Raw genomic sequence first — 20,193 nt, 5'->3', positions numbered from 1 at the left:
ATATACTCAATCCGCGATTTCAGTTACCCAAGGTTAACTGTGGTCCAAAAATAGGCAAGTACAGTACAATAAGATATTTTGAGAAAGAAAAAGAGAGAGTCCGTATTCACATAACTTTTCTTACTGTATATGCTATAGTTGTTCTATTATTAGTTATTGTTGATAATCTGTTACTGTGCCTAATTTATAAATGAAACTTTAGCATAAGTATGTATTTATAGGGAAAAAACATAGTAGATACAGGGCTTGGTACTACCTTAGGTTTCAGACATCCACTGGGGATCTTGGAACATATCCCCCTCAAGTAAGTGAGGACTATTGTAATGCAAAGTTGGCCAGGTGCAGTGGCCCATGCCCGTGCTCCTAGCACTTTGGGAGGCCAAGTCGGGTGGATTGCTTGAGCTCATGAGTTCGAGACCAGCCTGGGCAACATAGTGAGACTCTATCTCAAAAAAAAAATTATAGTTAATGTATGAAAATGCAGTTTTGCTTGAGGCCGAGCACAGTGGCTCATGCCTGTAATCCCAGCACTTTGAGAGGCCAAGGCAGGTGGATCACAAGGTCAAGAGATTGAGACCATCCTGGCCAATGTGGTGAAACCTAATTTCTACTAAAAATATAAAAATTAGCTGGCATGGTGGTGCGCATCTGTAGTCCCAGCTACTCGGCAGGCTGAGGCAGGAGAATCGCTTGAACCTGGGAGGCAGAGGTTGCAGTGAGCCAAGATTGCACCACTGCACTCCAGCCTGGTGACAGAGCGAGACTCCATCTCAAAAAAAAAAATCCAGCTTTACTTGAAATAGCAGAGGCTCTATTAACACAGGATCCACATTTGCACCCAGCCACGGTGAGATGGCACTTCAGAAGGGGCATATGCCTTGGGTTCACACTCTGGTCTTACACTTGTCTTATACACTCAGTCATGCTACCTAGCTGGCTTCTCTAGGCCTTTGGGTATGTGGCCCCTTTATAAACAGTTAAGTGCAACAGTTGATAAGACACTTTTGGGACCACACTTGGTTGGGAGGGCAGGGAGAGTGTGGTGTCATGGGTGGTGGGATTCAAGCTGGCGTTGTAGGAAGCAAAGCCTTTACATGGGGGTGGGTGAGACTTGAGGAAAGACAAAACACTGCCTTGGGCCACCTTCCCTGCCCCTCTCCACCTCACAGCTAGATCAAGTTCCCTGTGCTTGCCAGCATCCTGGGCCTATGTCCATCAGAGGACTTACCAGTATTCTGCTGGGAGCTACAGTCATCTGTTGACTTCTCCCTGACTTGACTGTGTGCTCTGAGGCCAGAGGCTGCATGCTGTGCCTGGCACATAGTAGGTGTATAATGGATATTTATTGAATGATGGAGGAGGAGGATGCTGAGGGTTCCCCTGTAGAGATGTGAGGTGAGCATGTTAGGGGAGGCTAGACCTTGACTGTTTGGTATGAGGGTCTGTCATGCCCACAGGAACCTGCACACATTAGGCTTTCCAGAAGTAACATTGAACAAGCAAGGGTGAGGTATGATGCAGACGTGGAATTTGAAAGACAGTATGGGAATTTGGACGCTAGGCTGTCCTTATGCATTCTCATGGCAAGAGGAATCCTTTGAAAGTTTTAAAAATTCTATTACAGGCCAGGCATGGTGGCTCACTCCTGTAATCCCAGCACTTTGGGAGACTCATGCCTGTAATCCCAGCACTTTGGGAGACTCATGCCTGTAATCCCAGCACTTTGGGAGACTGAGAGGTCAGGGTTACTTGAGCCCAGGAGTTCAAGATCAGGATAGGTAACATAGTGAGACCCCATCTCTACAAAAAATTAGCCTAGTGTGGTGGTGAATGCCGAGGTGGGAGGATTGCTTGAGCCTGGGAGGTTGAGGCTAGGCTGCAGTTAGCCTCAGTTGCACCACTGCACTCCAGTCTGGGCGATAGAGCAAGACCCTGTCTCAATAAAAAATGAAAATAAAAATTTTATTAGAAAATTTCAAAGGGATATGAATAATAGACTGGTATAATAAATTCCTGCTTACCCATCACCCAGCTTCAATGAGTATCATCTCATGGCTGACCTAATTTCATTTCTATCCAACTTATGTTTTCCTTTTCTTTTATTTTTTTAAATCAAATTCCTGATGTCTTTTCCCTTCATCTGTAATATTTCAGAATGTACCTCGGAAAGACAAGTACCCTTTTTTAAAAAACCAAAACCATGGTATTATAATCTACCTTTAAAATTACAACAATTCCTTAATATCATGAAATAGCCAGTTGGTGTCTTTGGCAGAAGTGGTTTTTTCAGAGATGAGCTCCCTGTGTGGGATGGCTTGGTGGGCAGGGGCCAGGAGGCAGAGTCCCATCAGGAGGCTCCCGCTAGTCCAGGCAAGAGGCAGCTGAGGCTGGATGGAGGGTGATGATGAGATGGAAAGGAAGGGATGAAGAACACAGCAGGGTGCCTACGGTGAGGGGACAGATGAGAGAAGGAAAACTGGGGTAGGTTGGGTTTGTTTCTGAGGGCACTGGGTCTTCTTTTGAAAATATCTTTATCAGACCAAGGAAGATGCCAGGAGTCTGTGTGGCAGTTTCTCCCTGTAACTAATCACAGACTTTTCCCACTGGAAAAGAGAACAAGGAACATACGTTGCTGGGAGGGGTGTCAAGCTGGGGGTGAGGTGAAAGGATCTTATTTTGTCAGTGAGTCATTGTTAGTATGCACCAAGGAGCGTGTTTCTGCTTACACTGAAGAAGCATATCGTGGGGGTAGTGGTACCCCCAGTGTGAAGGGTGAGATTCTCAGCCAACCCCAAGGCAGGAGGCAGGACAAAGATATCCAAGACTTCCTCCTTGCCACGGATGACTGCTCCCGGGAGACGGGCTACATTTTCTCAATAGAGGTAGAGTAGAGGGAGCCAGGCCTTTATATAACATTTGTATAACATTTGCTTGCACAGAATTTTTTATTTATGTGTTTTTGTTTTTTCTTTCACTGCCCCAAACAGATTCCGTTTTATTTATTATGCAAAACAGCATACAGCGGCATGAAAACGCTTACAAAATTTCACCTGTAGTCCCACCATCTTACCTTACATCTAACCGTGTATATTTCTTCCAGTTTTCTTCCCATCTTTATCTGTAGGCGTATACATTTAGTCAGGCTCTTGTGGAAGACAGAAGCCCTGGAATCTTAGCTTTGTGCTGATTAATAGCAGTGGGACCAGTCTGGGCAGCAGGTGCTGGCCAGTGGGCTTTTCTGTTCCTATTAGATGAGGATGACCCAATGACAGCCAAGTTAGGGCAGAGAGAGAGAAACCCCACCAAGCAGATGGATATTCATGTTCTGTCCAAGGTGGCTTTAGTGTGTACGTCTTACTCAGGCCTTTCTGGGGAAAGCACACCAGCAGTGAGCCACACTGTGCCATCTGCCTGCAGAGGCGCGTGAAGGGTGTCTGCGTGCTTTTACCCTTCCTGATTCTGTGTAGGCTGTGTCTTTCTCCTGCCCACCCTTCAAGGCCCACCCGGAGCATATATGTCACTGCCTCCATGGAGGTGTGGCTAGCGCCCCCTCCTGGCTGAACATACCCAAGCATCCCCTCATGTATGTTCTCATGTATACACATATGCATTGTAACTGGTTGTTTTGTGGCAGTCCCCTCTTCCTGAGCCATTAGAAGAGGAGCTTCTAAGGGCAAGGACAGGGTCAGTCTTCTTTTCAGAATCCCTGACTCCTAGTCAGTGCATCAGCATATAGCAGGTGACTCAGTACATGTGGATTGTCGTGTGCATCAGATGACACATCTGAGTGGTCACTGGGGATGCAAGAGAATCTCACATCATGCATTTGTGGATGAGACTTAGAGGAAAACACGCTGCGCTGTGATAGAAAGAGAGACTGGTGTCAGTGGACAAGGAAAATAATCTAGCACTTAGTCTTTTGTCCTGTGAATTACACCTCAGAGCATCCAAGTAATTGGTGTGGGGAAGTTTCTCTTTTTAAAATATCCCAGCTAATAAATACAGAAGGAATGATGAACTGTCACTATGTGTAGTCTCTGATGAATGAATGGATCTAGCAAAGATAATCAGTGGCAGCTCACATCATAAGAGAGAGGCAGCCATTCTGGGCCTCCAGGCAGAAGTGCACAGGTACCACTTAGGAAGAATAGTGGCCCAAAATTTGACCGAAATCTGCCCAAATCCCTTGATGTAAGTTCTGCTTCTCAGGAAGTACAGGGCACAGAAGAACATGTTATATAATAAAGCGATGTAATCAGCACATCCAGACTCTGTAAGTTTACACGGCTAATGAGCTACTTTCTTTAACAAATAATTTGCAAGGATAAGGAGAGTTGAAGAGGGGCTTATACCTTAAAAAGGACTTAAGATACATAACATATGACAATGTAGGGACTTAATTGAGTCTTGTTATTGGGTTTTGTTTTTTGTTTTTTTTAATTAAAGACAGAGTCTCGCTCTGTTGCCCAGGCTGCAGTGCTGTGGCACGATCTGGGCTCACTGCAACCTCTGCCTCCCAAGTTCAAGTGATTCTCCTGCCTCAGCCTCCTGAGTAGCTGGGACTACAGACATGCACCACCACATGTGGCTAATTTTTGTATTTTTAGTAGAGACAGAGTTTCACCATGTTGGCCAGGATGGTCTCAATCTTCTGACCTCGTGATCCACCCACCTTGGCCTCCCAAAGTGCTGGGATTACAGGTGTGAGCCACCACACCCAGCTAAAAAAATTTTTTTGAGACAATTGAGAAAATATTTGACTTTTGAAAAATTTTTAAAACGTTTGTTATCTTTTAGAGATACTGAAATGTTTAAGGATGAAACAATGTGTGAGTTTTGCTTCAAAATATTTCATGTGGGTAGGCAGGGTGTATGGATGAAACCAGAATGGCTCTAATGATATAATTTTGGTAAGAGATATGTAGGGATTCATTATATTGTCCTCTTTACTTTTGTATATGTTTGTATTTTTTCATAATGTAAAAACAAATTTTAAGGGAGAGTGCAACAGGTTACTATGGAAACAGATTTTTGCATCCCTGGTATGTGATTACTTCGCATTGAGTAACAAAAGTGTCAGAATTTAAGAAAATTGTTGCAAATTGGGTTCTCAGGGAAGTGGACTGAGATGGAATATAGCATATAGGATGCTTATTAAGGAGAGCCCTTGGGCACAACACCTGTGGGAGGGATGGGGAAGAAACCGGAGTGGGTGCCGAGAGAAGCTGGACTACAGCCCAGACCCAGTGACAGCCTCAGGAGATCCCACAGGAACAGCCTAGAACAGCCTTCAGAGATGTGTTGAGTTAGGCCAACAAACACACGTGTGCAGACACACACACACACACACACACACACCCCATTCATTGACTGTGGCAGCCCATGCAGCTGGGGCTGTCCCTGAAGGAGCTGAAAACTGAGACAGAGCCTCCTAGACAGCCCTCCCAGTGCTGGGACAACAACAAGGCCATCGTGGAGGGGGCTGGGCCCTGCCTCGCACTGTCCATCACAAGAAGTAATATATATTATAGTAATAATGAAGCACTTAAGACTTTAATTTGAGCCTTCTGAAACCTAACAATGAAACAATGATATATTAAAGCTATGTAATTTAATCTAAAATAAAGTGTAGTTAATTTTAGAACAGAAAAAAATTAGGAAAATAAACATGAAAATATTCATTCATGTACATCAGAACTGAGATGGGATGAGATGTCATAAGGAAACTGTATTTGTCTTGCGTTATGAGATAATGTCTGTTAATTTGGTTTGGAGGGTGATGTAGCTATGCACATTGGAAAGATTAACATATAAATCCCTTCAAAATATATAGAGAATTAACACATTTTCTCCTGTTTATGCTGCGTGTTAATGCAGTCTTCTTTTTTTTTATTTTTATTTTTTTGTTGTTGCACAGGCTGGAGTGCAGTGGCACGATCTCAGCTCACTGCAACCTCTGCCTCCTGGGTTCCGGCGATTCTCGTGCCTCAGCCTCCTGAGTAGCTGGGACTATAGGCGTGCACTGCCACGCCTGGCTCATTTTTTGTATTTTTAGTAGAGGTGAGGTTTCACCATGTTGGCCAGGCTGGTTCAAACTCCTGACCTCAGGAGATCCGCCCACCTTGGCTTCCCAAAGTGTGGGGTTTACAGGCATGACCTGCCACGCAGTCTTAACATTCAGAATGTGCTTTTGCTGGTATATTAAATAAAAATTGAGAAAAAAGTATTTTTACAAGAATTTAAAAAATGGTGTTCAAGCCATGTCAGTTCCCTTTTTAAGGTCATATATAAGCACCAGATGCTGCCAGAATGCTTTTAAAATTGGGCTATTTTCTGATTTACTGTGGAGGACTGGTGATCGTTAGGCACAATGAATGAAATTACGCATATCATGAAGGGCTGGAAAGGGAAACAAGGCAGAAGTGTGTGTTTCAAAGATGACAGCAACAGAGCTGTCTGCGTCTTGGCGGACGTGGATCCTTCACCAGGAAGCTCTGAGCAAGCTGCTGTCCTGTGCTTTTCCTCCTTTCAGGTGCCTGGGAGAACAGCAGGCAGCTGTGCATGGTGGGAAGAGCTCCGCCCAGTCAGCCGAGAGCAGCAGCGTCGCCATGACTCCCACCTACATGGACAGCCCACGAAAGGTAAAGGAAGCCACTGGAGCGGGGAGCTGTCTTGTGCTCTCAGAGGCTCAGTGTGGAGGGTAAAACAGATAGCCCTTCAGATCCAGGATTGCATGTGCTGAGGATTTGGATGAATTATACCCTGAACCCTTTAAGGGTTCTATTACTGTTACTATTTTTATATAAGAACTTTCTTGCTCACAGTTGTAAGGAAGCTAACTTCTAGTTAAATCCAGATATGAAACAGTCAGTCATGCTTGTAATTCCAGCACTTTGGGAGGCCGAGGCTGGAGGATCACTTGAGCCCAGGAGTTTGAGACCAGCCTATGCAACATAAGGAGACCTCATTTCTAAAAAAAATTAAAAATAAAATTAGCTAGATGTGGTGGCGTTTACCTGTAGTCTCAGCTACTCAGAAGGCTGAGGTGAGGGGACCCCTAGAGCCCAGGAGGTTGAGGTTGAAGTGAGCCATGATCACACCACCGCACTCCAGCCTGGGTGACAGAGTGAGACCCTGCTTCAAAAAAATAAGATACAACAGTTAAGCTAAACTTTGTTGGTTCAATGCCCAAGATCTGGCCTGAGCTTTGTATTTGGCCGTCTGGTTTTCCTTCACCCTCGTCTTTAGCTTTCCCAGAGGGGAACAGAAAACTACTGAAGCAGCCTCCACCAGAGCTCTCTCTTCTTTGATAATGAAATTCCCATCAGTTTTCTCAGACTGCTGAGAAATACAGTCAAATGGGAGCATCCTGGGGTGGGTGGAAAATACAAAAAACCTGAGACTTTAGGCCTCTATCTGGAACAAGTACAGTAGAGGAGCCGAAAACTCCATGGGTCTTTTAAGACCAATCGACTTGGCTCTGTCAGCTCCTTCTGGGAAATTCAGACTCTGAGATCACTCTGTGTTGTGATAGGGCGAGTTGACTGTACTTACCACTCTCTTATCTCTATCACTGGGAGATGAAGGAGATTCAACACATATGTGTTATTTTTCAAAATTGTGGTCAAATGATATATCTGTGTTTATTTTACCTCCATATCATGAAAATTTCTTGTGTCATTAAATGTTTTAAAAGAGCATGATTTTAAAAAATAACTATATAATTTTTTCTTTCATTTTTTTTCCCTCAGCAACCCCAAAGAAAAAAATAGCTATATATCATTTTATCATGTGAATATGCCTTCATTTATAACTTCTTTTGGTTAAAATTATAGATGGTGATTTTTAAATGATTTTTGGTATTTTTCTATAAACTTTAAAAATTATTCTACAGTATACCACAGTTATAATGTTGCAGTGACTATGCTTGCAATAATTATTTGACCACACCTCTGATTAATTCCTTAGCCTAAATACTAGAATTACACTACATGGGTAGAGGGATTAAAATCTGAGAAAAAAGTATCAGCCAAGGCCGTGGGCAACTTGTAAACCAAATGTTGGCAAAGCTAAATACATATTTTAGACTTTGTGGCCAAGAGGCAAAACAAAGCTATTGTGTAAGTACGGTATTTCCATAACCATTTAAAATTATTTTTAAACATAAAAAATTTTTTTTTTTTTTGAGACAGAGTCTCGCTCTGTCACCCAGGCTTAAGTGCAGTGGCATAATCTCAGCTCATTGCAACCTCAGCCTCCCGGGTTTAAGCAGTTCTCCTGCCTCAGCCTCCCCAGTAGCTGGGATTACAGGTGTGCACCACCATGGCCAGCTAATTTTTTTAATTCTTAGTAGAGACAGGGTTTCACCATGTTGGCCAGGCTGGTCTTGAACTCCTGACCTCAAGTGATCCACCCGCCTCAGCCTCCCAAACTGCTGGGATTATAGGTGTGAGCCACCACGCCCACCCATAAAAACCATTCTTAGCTCACTGGCTGTAAAAAAATTAGATGGCTGGCCAGATTTGGTCTGCAAGCTTTAGTTTACTGAACGCTTCTCTAGGGAGTGGCTTTAGGTATCAAGGATAGTCTGTGTGTAAGGAATGATCTGCTGACCATGAGTCTTTTCACCTGTCCTCCTTCACATGTACGTAAACCTCAGCACCTCTGCTTCTATATGTTCTGGCAGAGAAGGGACACAGTGGAACAATGAGATACAAATCACCCTGTGTGCCGTCCACCAGGTTTTGCCTCTACTCATTACCATCTTTGAGAATCAGAAACAGTGCCGAGGACAAGACTGAAAAGCAGAGAAATTATAGTCACAAATATATTAGATTACTGTTTAGAAACCTCTCCTGATCATCCAGGTGAACACTAAAATCCACATGCATGAGCCATCAATAGGGCTGGAAGTAAACTCCTGAATAGTCAAGGTGAAACAAAATGCTATGAGATGGCCAAAGCAAATAGCCCTGCTGACATGCTCGGAAATGCCCAACCATGTCCCCAAGGAACACTTCATGTTAGAATGCGTTGCGGGTGCCTGCATCAGCATCTGCACAGCCACAGGTTTCCAAGGTTTCGTATTTGTGTTTGCAGTCACTTATAGGAAGTGGCAGCAGTATCAATAAAATGGGCACCTAAATATTTCAGTTATTCTACCTTTGGAATTGAGGAAAAGTTCCAGAAAAGCAGAGAACTTGAGATGTGTCAAGTGCCATTCCTGAATTTCTATGATAACCCCGCATAAAAAGTAAAAAGATTGCAAAAGGATAGAGGGTACTACTTCAGAATGATGGAAGGAGGGGTCACTGAAAAAGTTCTCTGTGTCATTTTTGTGTCACAGACATGGCTGCTTGAATTCCACATGGGTAGGGTAGGGAGGGAATGACAGCTTTAGAAAACCCCTCACAATGTGAGTGCTGTGTATCTGACATTATATATGTCTTAGCTTGCTGATGATTTTGTTACACAACCAGTGGAGGAGAAGGTATGGCTGCTTCTGTATCCCCTGTTTGCTAAAAAAACTAAGCAAGAACTTATCCTGCCTTGAATCCTCTCCTCCCATCTGGCTGCCATGTTTAGTAACAGGCAGAAAAAGCTTCATGGCTCATTGTATCTCTCCAAGAGGGTGACTGGTCACCCAGCCAGGTGGGAGGCCAGGATATTGCCACCAAAGCCCTTACCCTGCAGCCCCACCAAGCTGCTCTGCGGCCTTTTCATCTTCCTTGGCACAGGTCTGAAGGAATTTCAGAGCTATGTGGGAGGGTGAGAGCATCCAAGCCACACTCTGATGAGACCAGAGAGAGCTTGGACACACCTTCCAACCTGGGCACTTTCTCCCACACAGATGGGATATTCTGCCCAGGAAGGTGTGAGTTTCTGCTCATGCTTTGCATTTGGATATTGTCTTTCTGGGTGGATCTCTCTCTCTCTCTCTGTCTTTTTTTTTCTTTTTTTTTTTTTTCTTTTTCCCCATCCTCTTCATGTGTCCTTGTTTCTCTCCTTCCCTCCTTGTTTTTATTTTTATTTTTTGTTTTTCATACCTGTCTCCTTCCCCTGATGGTTAACCACTGGTACACATTCCGTTTCTTCGCTTCCTTGCACCTGCTGCTGCTGCTTCCTCCTCCTCTGACTTCAGGACGGGGCCTTCTTTATGGAGTTTGTCCGCAGCCCACGCACAGCATCGTCCGCCTTCTACCCTCAGGTTAGTCCAACTCCAGGGTTTTGCATGCCTGTCCCATTGGCAGACACCACGAGCTGGCCTTCTGTTAGGCTCTGAACATACGGCATTGGGCTGCAACTAAATTTGGGGGGCAGTTGAAATTGAATTTGGTCTCAGAAGTGTACGTTCTCTTCCATCTTGTTTGTGGCGGTGAAGCGGGGATGGAAGAGATTAATGTAGAAGAACATACGATTGTATCAGTGATGACTTTCTCATCACTGTCTGTTTCACATAGTTGCCACTGATTCTTTGCCACTTTGCAGCATCTTCACTTTTAGGTTTTATGAGCAACATGAAATATGCTTACTTTAGGGCTGAACACTTGTTTTTTTTCCCCTCCCAATACAACCAGATAAATTTATAACAGTGTGGCAGAAAGTGGTGAAAAAACACAGCAAATGTTTATTAATAGGCGTGTGCTACTTCATAGGTCGAAGGTGTAGCTCACGTAGCTTCTGGATTTCAGTTAAATTATTTGTCAGTTAAAAGATTTGGACGAGGCTGGGCACAGTGGCTCACGCCTGTAATCCTAGCACTTTGGGAGGCCGAGACAGGCGGATCACTTGAGGTCAGGAGTTCATGACCATCTGGGCCAATATGGTGAAACCCCATCTCTACTAAAATTACAAAAATTAGTCAGGTGTGGTGGCACATGCCTGTAAGCCCAGCTACTCAGGAGGCTGAGGCAGGAGAATCCCTTGAACCCAGGAGTCAGAGGTTGCAGTGAGTCAAAATTACGCCGCTGCACTCCAGCCTGGGCAACAGAGCCAGAGTCTGTCTCAAAATAAATAAATAAATAAAAATAATAAAATAGAATTTTTTAAAATGAGAAAAGAAAAAGTCGTTAGCTGGTTAATGGGCATACCACTAGTGAATGACTGAGCTCCTACATCATTCTGCGCACTGCACTGGGAGGGTAAGGGTTTAGTTAACATTGGAACAGGTCAGAGGTACCATGCCTTTCTGTGCAAGTCTTCAGCTATGCCCACCTGCCTCTTCCCAGTCAGCGGTGTAACTATAGGCAAATCCCTGTAAGGACCTTTGAGTCCTAATCTAAGCAACATCTCTAAAATCTGAGTGTGGGTAGAGCACTGTATTTTTGGTTTAAAACAAACATTGGTTGATCCTTTTCACCTTTTACTTTCTGTTTTTTAGAGGTAGTGTCTTGCTCTGTTGTCCAGGCTGGAGTCCAGCCTTAGCTTCCCAAGTAGCTGGGATTATAGATATGAACCACCATGCCCAGCTAATTTTTTGTTTTTTTCGAGGTAGGGTCTTGCTCTGTTGCCCAGGCTGGTCATTTCCTGGTGTCAGGTGATTCTCCTGCCTTGGCCTACCAAAGCACTGGGATTACAGGCATGAGCCACTGTGTCTGGCCATTAACCTTTTACTTTGTGTTTTTTTTGTTTTTGTTTTGAGACAGAGTTTCGCTCTAGTCGCCCAGGCTGGAGTGCAGTGGTACAATGTTGGCTCACTGCCACCTCCACCTCTAAGGTTCAAGCATTTCTCCTGCCTCAGCCTCCTGAGCAGCTAGGATTACAGGTGTGCACCACCACGCCCAGCTAACTTTTGTATTATTAGTAGAGAAGGGGTTTCACCATGTTGGCCAGGCTGGTCTTGAACTTCTGACTTCAGGTGATAGGCCCACCTTGGCCTCCCAAAAGTGCTAAGATTACAGGCGTGAGCCATTGTGCCTGGCCACCTTTTACATTCTTACAGGAGACTGTTATGGAAAGTTTTAGACTCAGGAGAGGCACACAAATAAAGATTATATTACCCACCAGGTGTTTTGTTGAAAAGGCGGGAAGTGAGGTGGGAAGATCTCTTGAGCCCAGGAGAATAAGACCAGCCTGGATAATATTGGAAAACCCTGTCTCTAATTTTTAAAAAAATGTATACATAAAAAAAAAAATTACATTGGGAGGCCAAGGCAGACGGATCACTTGAGGTCAGAGGTTCGAGACCAGCCTGGTCAATATGGTGAAACCCCATTTCTAATAAAAATACAAAAATTAGCCCAGCATGGTGGCATTCACCTGTAGTCCCAGTTACTCAAGAAGGTGAGGGAGGAGAATTGCTTGAACCCGGGAAGCAGAGGTTGCGGTGAGGTGAGATCGCGCCACTGCACTCCAGCCTAGGCAACAGAGTGAGACTCAGTCTGAAAAAAACAAAAAAAAATTCTATCAGAGATAATAAGAGCTCTTTATACATACACAAAATTAAATTGTACTTTTTCTTTATGTTTATTTTTTATTGTGGTAAAATACACAGAACATAAAACTCGCTTTGTGTGTTTTCTGATGTGCAGCATAATATGGAGGAGGGAGGCCAATGGCTGTTTTCTTTTTTCTTTTTTTTTTAGACAGAATTTCACTCTTGTTGCCTAGGCTGGGTGCAATGGCACGATCTCGTCTCACTGCAACCCCAGCCTCCCAGATTCAAGCGATTCTCCTGCCCCAGCCTCCCGAGTAGTTGGGATTATAGGCATGCACCACCATGCCCAGCTAATTTTTTGTATTTTTAGTAGAAATAGGATTTCACCATGTTAGGCTGCTCTGAAACTCCTAACCTCGGGTGATCCACCTGCCTTAGCCTCCCAAAGTGCTGGAGTTACAGGCATGAGCCACCATGCCTGGCCCAGATGGCTGCTTTCAAATCTTGGCCTCTATGCAATGTCAGGGAGCTGTGTTAGTCCTGTGAATTAACCTTCTGAACCTGTTTCTTTATTTAAAAAAAAAAAAAAATTTACTTTGTGTGTTTCTTCATTTTGTTAAAGGAAATAAAAAATAATTTCTTTGTAGGGTTGTTCTGAGGATTAGAAATAATATCCATTTCTCAACTGCACGTGGTGACTCGCGCCTATAATCCCAGCACTTTGGGAGGCCAGATTGCTGGGATCTCACTTTTTTTTGAGATGGAGTCTTGCTCTGTTGCCCATGCTCAAATGCAGTGGCGCGATCTCAGCCCACTGTAACCTCCGCCTCCTGGGTTCAAATGATTCTCCTGCCTCAGCCTCCCAGGTAGCTGGGACTACAGGCATGTGCCACCACACCTGGCTAATTTTTTTGTATTTTTAGTAGAGATGGGGTTTCACCATGCTGGCCAGGCTGGTCTCCAACTCCTGACCTCAAGTGATCCGCCCACCTTGGCCTCCCAAAGTGCTGAAAGTGCTGGGATTACAGAAGTGAGCCATCACGCCTGGCCTAATTGTGTATTTTTGGTAGAGACAGGGTTTTGCCATGTTGGCCACGCTGGTCTCGAACTCCTGACCTCAGGTGATCCACCCGCCTCGGCTTCCCAAAGTGCTGGGATTACAGGCATGAGCCACCACACCCAGCCGTATTTTTTTTAAATCTTATTGTGTGTCTATTTATTAGTAGCCTCACCTTTTTTGGAATGATGTAAGATACAAAAATATAAGTAACACCAGGCGCAGCAGCCCACACATGTAATCCTAGCACTTTGAGAGGTGGAGGCAGGAAGATCCCTATTAGTCCAGGAGTTTGAAATCAGCCTGGGCAACACAGTGAGACCTTGTCTTTACAAAAAATAAAAATAAAAAAATTAGCTGAGTGTCGTGGTGCATGCCTACAGTCTCAGTTATTTGAGAGACTGAGGAGGGAGGAGTGCTTGAGTCCAGGAGGTGGAGGCAGCAGTGACCATGATTGCGCCACCACACTCCAGCCTGGGAGACAGAGCAAGACCTGTCTCAAAAAAAAAAAAAAAAAAAAAAAATATATATATATATATATATATGATGGACACATAGAGGAAGGAGGCTGCCTCTGTGACAAAATTCAGATCAATTGAGATAGCAAATTCCAAGCACCTGCTGGGTGTAGGGCTGTGCCAAGTGCTGTGGGAAATCACAGGGATGAATAAAATCCTTTATGAATATTAATGCCTGTCTTCTGCTCACCCCTAGATGGCAAGCTTCATGAGGGCAAAGAGGTGGTTTTAATTTGGGATAATATTCTCCTTCCCTGATCTTGACCTTAGAGAACATCTGAGCTGTGGGTCTGCAAGTTATTCCCAAGCTTTCCCTCTCTGGAAGGCATAGGGGATTCTGTCATGGATCCCTTGCAATGCCTCTGTCTGCCTGGCAGGAGCCGAGTGACTGGAAAGCAGGAGCCCACTTAGCCCATTTGTCTCCGGGTAAGACAAAGCAGAGTGTCATCCCTAGCAGCCTCCAGGCACAGTGGAGAGCTGGGCTGGCAGATCCAGCTGTTTCCTTGTAGCTGATGACCCTCCAGCATGAGAAAGTGGGGCTGTGACAAGCCCACGAGGTGCAAGGTAGAAGACCCATGGGGGGTGCCTGTGGTGGGTGGTGCTCATCTCAGAGGCATCTCTAACAGGGCTCCCTCCCTCACTTTCTCTTGTAGCTTGGGAGTGCCAATACGTGGGGGGAAACTGGGGATTGGTGCTGCTGCTGAGAGGTTTGGATTTTTTTAAATCAAACACCAGACTTAGATTTTGCCATTTTTTCAGTTAATGTCTTCTTTCTGTTCTAGGAGCCAACCTCGGGTACCACATTGCCTGGCTTCCCAGTCTCTTCTAGTCTGTGACTGTTTCTCAGGCTTTCCTTTTTTTTTTCATTTCTTTTTTTTTTTTCTTTTTTTTTTTTTGAGACAGAGTCTCGCTCTCGCTCTGTCACCAGGCTGGAGTGCAATGGCGCAATCTCCGCTGACTGCAACCTCTGCCTCCTGAGTTCAAGCGATTCTACTGCCTCAGCCTCCCAAGTAGCTGGGATTACAGGCACACACCGCCACGCCCAGCTAATTTTTGTATTTTTAGTAGAGACAGGGTTTCACCATGTTGGCCAGGATGGTCTCGATCTCCTAACCTTGTGATCCGCCCACCTCGGCCTCCCAAAGTGTTGGTATTACAGGCGTGAGCCACCGCGCCCGGCCCTTTCCTTATTTTTTTAAATCACCTTCACTGCCTTGAGAAGTCCTGGCCAGGTGTCCTATAGAATGTCCCCAAATCTGGGTTTGTCCACGGTTTTTTTTCATGGTTAGACTAGAGTTGCAGCTACTCAAAAAGAATACCCCAGAGGGGAAGTGCCCTTCTCATCATGAGGTACCTGAGAGCCACACAATATCACTGGCAGCGATAACCTTCATCACTCATTCATCACTTGGTTAATGTCATATTTGTTAGCCGTCTCCACTATGAAGTTACTATTTTTTCCTTTTTTATACTCCATTTTTTGGAGGCACGTCATTAAGTCTAGCCTACTCTAAAGCAGAGGGGGGAGTATCTACATATGTTAAATGGAGTCCTTTTTTTGGACAATGTTCATAAGATTCTTAAGATGAAAGACATCTCCCTCTACTTGGCTCTTTGCCAGGCATCTATCTACGTGAGACATCTGCCATTCCGTCCATCCCACCTGCCATTTATCTTTGTTCACCACTGATCTTATTCCAAAAAGTTGCTTCGTGTGGATCATGGAAGTAAATGCAGCCCCTAAAATAAAAACATGACTAGATGGGGGAAATTCAGGTAAAGAAGAAAAATTAGACAGGATGTAATATAAGGCCTTGTAAAGTAGATAGAATTTTGTGCCAAATTCAGCTCTGAACCTCCTCGTAGCCACAGAAAAGTGGGAAACCTCTGTTCCAAGACTCAGAGTGATTATAAAATAAAGACAGCCAGATTCCTTGGGAGAAGCATAACTTTTCTTGGTATTAAGATCTAAACAAAATGCCTTTTCTGTACGGCCCCTTAAAAGATAGACATTGTGTGATACATAGATAGAGCAGAGGTCAGGAAACTATGGGGCAGATCTGGTCCACCATCTGCTTTTGTAAATAAAGTTTTATTGGAATAGAGCCACGCCCATTCATTTACATATTGCCTATAGCTGCTTTCTCACTTTCTTATTCAAAGTTGAGTAGTTGTGACAGAGACCATATGGCCCACAAAGCCTGAAATATTTACTCTCTGATCTTTTGCAAAAAATGTTTCCCAATTCCTGATCTAGAGGACAACAGCTTAACCACCCCCGACCCCCACCCCCACCCCCACCCCCACCCCCAACAAAATAGGACTGCAGGACTAATGTGCATTTCTGGTAATGGCCTTCAGGTTAGGCTGGTAGAGCAATTCTTGTATAGTACATGAGAGAACCCCACTACAGGGGCCCAGAAGGCAATGCCTAAGAGCCACTCTTACATGCATAAGAGCTGGGTCTAGTCCCTTTTATTTAGCTTATTCTCATTTAAATTTACGGCATGGTAAACCTTACTGGTTAGAGGCAGGTGGTAATTGGTAATTGCAAGCTGTCTCTTGCTGCATTTCTCTGTGTGTTTATGGTGCCAGCAAAACCTGTGTGGTTTTTTTATTACAAATCATTGAGCCTGGCCGGGCGCGGTGGCTCAAGCCTGTAATCCCAGCACTTTGGGAGGCCGAGGCGGGTGGATCACAAGGTCAGGAGATCGAGACTATCCTGGCTAACATGGTGAAACCCCGTCTCTACTAAAAATACAAAAAACTAGCCGGGCGCGGTAGCGGGCGCCTGTAGTCCCAGCTACTTGGGAGGCTGAGGCGGGAGAATGGCGTGAACCCGGGGGGCGGAGCTTGCAGTGAGCCGAGATCGCGCCACTGCACTCCAGCCTGGGAGCACAGCGAGACTCCGTCTCAAAAAAAAAAAAAAAAAAAAACAAATCATTGAGCCTGCTGTAGAACAGCAAAATGGTTCTATCAGAACCAGGAGGAACTTTACCCCCCAAGAGACGTTTGGTGGTATCTAGAGACGTTTTTATTTGTCATAATTGGGGGTTGGGGTTGATAGGTGAGGAGGTATTACTAGTATCCAGTGGGTAGAAGCCAGGGATGCTTCTGAACATCCAACAATGCACAGGACAGCCCCCCACAGCAAACACTTATCTCACCCCAGAGGGCAATAGTGCTGAGACTGAGAAGCCTTGTTTTATTTTCTTTATTTCATTTTATTTTATTTTTTTGAGACAGGGTTTCTCTCTGTCGCCCAGGCTGGAGTGCAGTGGCAGGATCCCGGCTCACGGCAACCTTTGCCTCCTGGGCTCAAGCAGTCTTCCCACCTCATTCTCCCAAGTAGCTGGGACTACAGGCGTGTGCCATCATGCCTGCCTAATTTGTGCATTTTTTGTAGAAATGGGGTTTCGCCATGTTGCCTAGACTGGTCTCAAACTCCTGGACTCAAGTGATCCACTCGCCTTGGCCTCCCAAGGTGCTGAGATTACAGGCGTGAGCCACCACACCCAGCTGAGAAGACTTGTTTTAGAAAACAATTTTTGCTAACAAAGTATCTGATAGAAAGATCCCTTCTGGAAGTACTAAAAAATAAAAAACCTCAGGTTAGGAGGTTCTAAGAGCCTTACACTTTTCCAGAATTGCTCTGAAAGGCTTAGTCATTCTCTTCATATACTTGCTATGAGTATAACCTTTGATGCATGCTGCTGGGCTTCCAGGTGAACAGGTCATAATCCTGCCTCCAGGACCCTTAAAGGAGATATAACAACATTACAGGCTGGTCACAGTGGTTCACACGTGTAATGCCAGTACTTTGGGAGGCTGAGGCAGAAGGATCAGTTGAACCCAGAAGTTTGAGATCAGCCGAGGCAACATAGCTAGACACTCTCTACCCAAAAAAAATAGTCACGTGTGGTGGTGCATGCCTGTAGTCCCAGTTACTTGGAAGGCTGAGGCAGGAGGATTGCTTGAGCCCAAGAGTTTGAGGTTACAGTGAGATGTGATGGCACCACTGCACTCCAGCCTGAATGACAGAAGGCAACCCTGTCTCTGGAAAAAAAAAAAAGATACAACACCATTACATGAGGCACAACTCGGCAGCTACCAGAAACTCATAGAGGTCCAGAGTAGAGAGGGAGATGGATCTGCTTGGAGCCTGGGGTGGAGTGAATCAGAGAACAGTTTGCTAAGGGAGCAGCGTTTAAAATGGCCCTAAAGACTGATGGGATTAGCCAGGTGTGTTGGCTCCCACCTGTAATCCCGGCTACTTGGGAGGCCGAGGCAGGAGAATCACTTGAACCCAGGAAGCAGAAGTTGCAGTGAGCAGAGATCGTGCCACTGCACTCCAGCCTGGGTGACAGAGCAAGATTATGTCTTTAAAAAAAAAAAAAAAGACTGATGGCTTTTTAGCCACTAGCTGTGGAGAAGAGCACCCCAGGGTGATATGGGGCACATAGACAGGATTTATACACACAGAGTTTCATTTGGCTGGAAACACACACGTGGGTGAATGGTAGGCAGTGTGGTGAGATCTCACGTCAAGCCAATGTTGCGCAGGACCCTTGATGTCCTGTGAGTTGGTTTGCAGTGTAGGGGTTCGTGGGGAGACTTGAAAGTTTTCGGAGTAACAGAATGATGGGATTGGAACTGTTGTTAATAGACGATGCAAATAGAGCTGGCTCACAGGTAGGGTTTTTGAGGGAGAGGCCACAATCAGGGGCCAGTTAAGAGTGTTATAGCCCTCCCTGGCCAGAGGAAGTACAGGCATGATTTAGAGATGCATGTGAATCTGCAGAGGGCAGGCCACAGGACTAGGCCTGTCTTTAGATGAAAAGCTGGAGAAGAGATGGCTCTGAGAGTTGAAGCTGAGCAACTGAAAGATAGAGGAAAGGAGGTTTGGGGTGGTGGGAAAGGGTGAGTCACAGTGGACAGAGGATATGCATTGTGATGTTCACCTATTTGTCTCTAAATGTGGTCTCTCTTTCAGTCCTGCTGTCCTCATAAGGAGTGATTCTGACTTCTCTACTCTTTCTATGGAGATTTTTCTTTAGTATAAATCTTGTTGTTTGAGGCAGGTAATGAAGCGATTTCTTTGGTCCTGGGGATATACTGTGAAGAGTGGCCTCTCGTCTGCCCTAGTTTGAAGGGTGGGAGTTCCCAGCTGCTCTGATAGAAGGCAGTGCACACAAGACTGGGTAGAGTCTCTAGACTCCTTTAGCTCTGCCTCTAGGGACCAAGGGAAAGTGGGAATGAGAGGAATAGAAAGGATTGCATTAATTTTTATTTATTTTTTGTGAATGCTTATTGAGTGAATAAGCCAGTACAGCTTATTTGCTGTGTTTTCCTGCCGGTTATTTTTGGATTCAAGTATTCGTTTTAAAATCTCCTGCAGGTATCTGTGGACCAAACAGCCACTCCTATGTTGGACGGCACCAGTTTGGGCATAAGCACAGGCCAATCCGTGGACAGAGGCAACAGCCAGACCTTTGGGAACTCCCAGAACATAGGAGAACAGGGCTACTCCTCCACAAACTCCAGTGACAGCAGGTGAGATTCAGAGTGGCCAAACCCGTGTTCCTGGGGAGTAGGGACAGTCTGATCTCAAAGGCTGCAAAGGCTGGAAGTCCAAAGCTCTTGGCCGAGTTCTGACTCTGCCACAAGTCACATGGGACCCTGGGCAAGTTAGTTCTTACCCACATCTGTATGGTGGGAGTAATGATCTGTTTCCTGCCATCCTCACAGGATAGCTAAGAGGTTCCCACAGAGACGTAGGAAAGTGTCAAGCGCCACGCAGGAGTACAGGGCTTCTGGAAGGGGCCCCTGCCTAATCTGTCTTGTTCACTGTGGTGCCTGTGGCACGATGTCTTGCACGTCATAGCATGCAGTCAGTAAGGAAAAGAACAAACAGTGGTTGAATCACTAATTGTGGCCAAACATGACTGCTCTTCTGTTCCTTAGTATCCCGAGGAAAAGGAAGCTGCCTGTACTTCATTTGCTCGAGCAAGTGCACCAGCTTTTAATGCTGTTGTCAATTCTGAGAAACCTTTTTATTTTCTTCCCAGCTGTGTTTGCTTTATAATAATTATGTCCCAGTCTATTCTTTTTTTTTTAAATGGAGTCTTGCTCTGTCACCCAGGCTGGAGTGCAGTGGCGCGATCTCCGCTCACTGCAAGCTCCGCCTCCCAGGTTCACGCCATTCTCCTGCCTAAGCCTCCCAAGTAGCTGGGACTACAGGT

At 45.1% G+C, this 20,193-nt stretch overlaps 1 protein-coding gene across 1 annotated transcript in view; it reads left to right on the top strand.

Moving 5' to 3' along the window:
• DEPDC5 (DEP domain containing 5) overlaps nucleotides 1–20,193 on the top strand; it is a 157,913-nt gene that overhangs the window by 100,838 nt on the left and 36,882 nt on the right. Inside the window, exons 32-34 of the mRNA XM_025398090.1 lie at nucleotides 6,533–6,641; nucleotides 10,142–10,207; nucleotides 19,350–19,504. Coding sequence (XP_025253875.1) covers nucleotides 6,533–6,641; nucleotides 10,142–10,207; nucleotides 19,350–19,504 — 330 coding nt within the window. The remainder of the gene's footprint in view (nucleotides 1–6,532; nucleotides 6,642–10,141; nucleotides 10,208–19,349; nucleotides 19,505–20,193) is intronic.

Source organism: Theropithecus gelada, chromosome 10, assembly GCF_003255815.1.
Source record: "Theropithecus gelada isolate Dixy chromosome 10, Tgel_1.0, whole genome shotgun sequence".
Classification (NCBI taxonomy): domain Eukaryota; kingdom Metazoa; phylum Chordata; class Mammalia; order Primates; family Cercopithecidae; genus Theropithecus; species Theropithecus gelada.
Note: the sequence above shows the minus strand (reverse complement) of the source record. Positions and strands in the feature narration are given on the sequence as shown.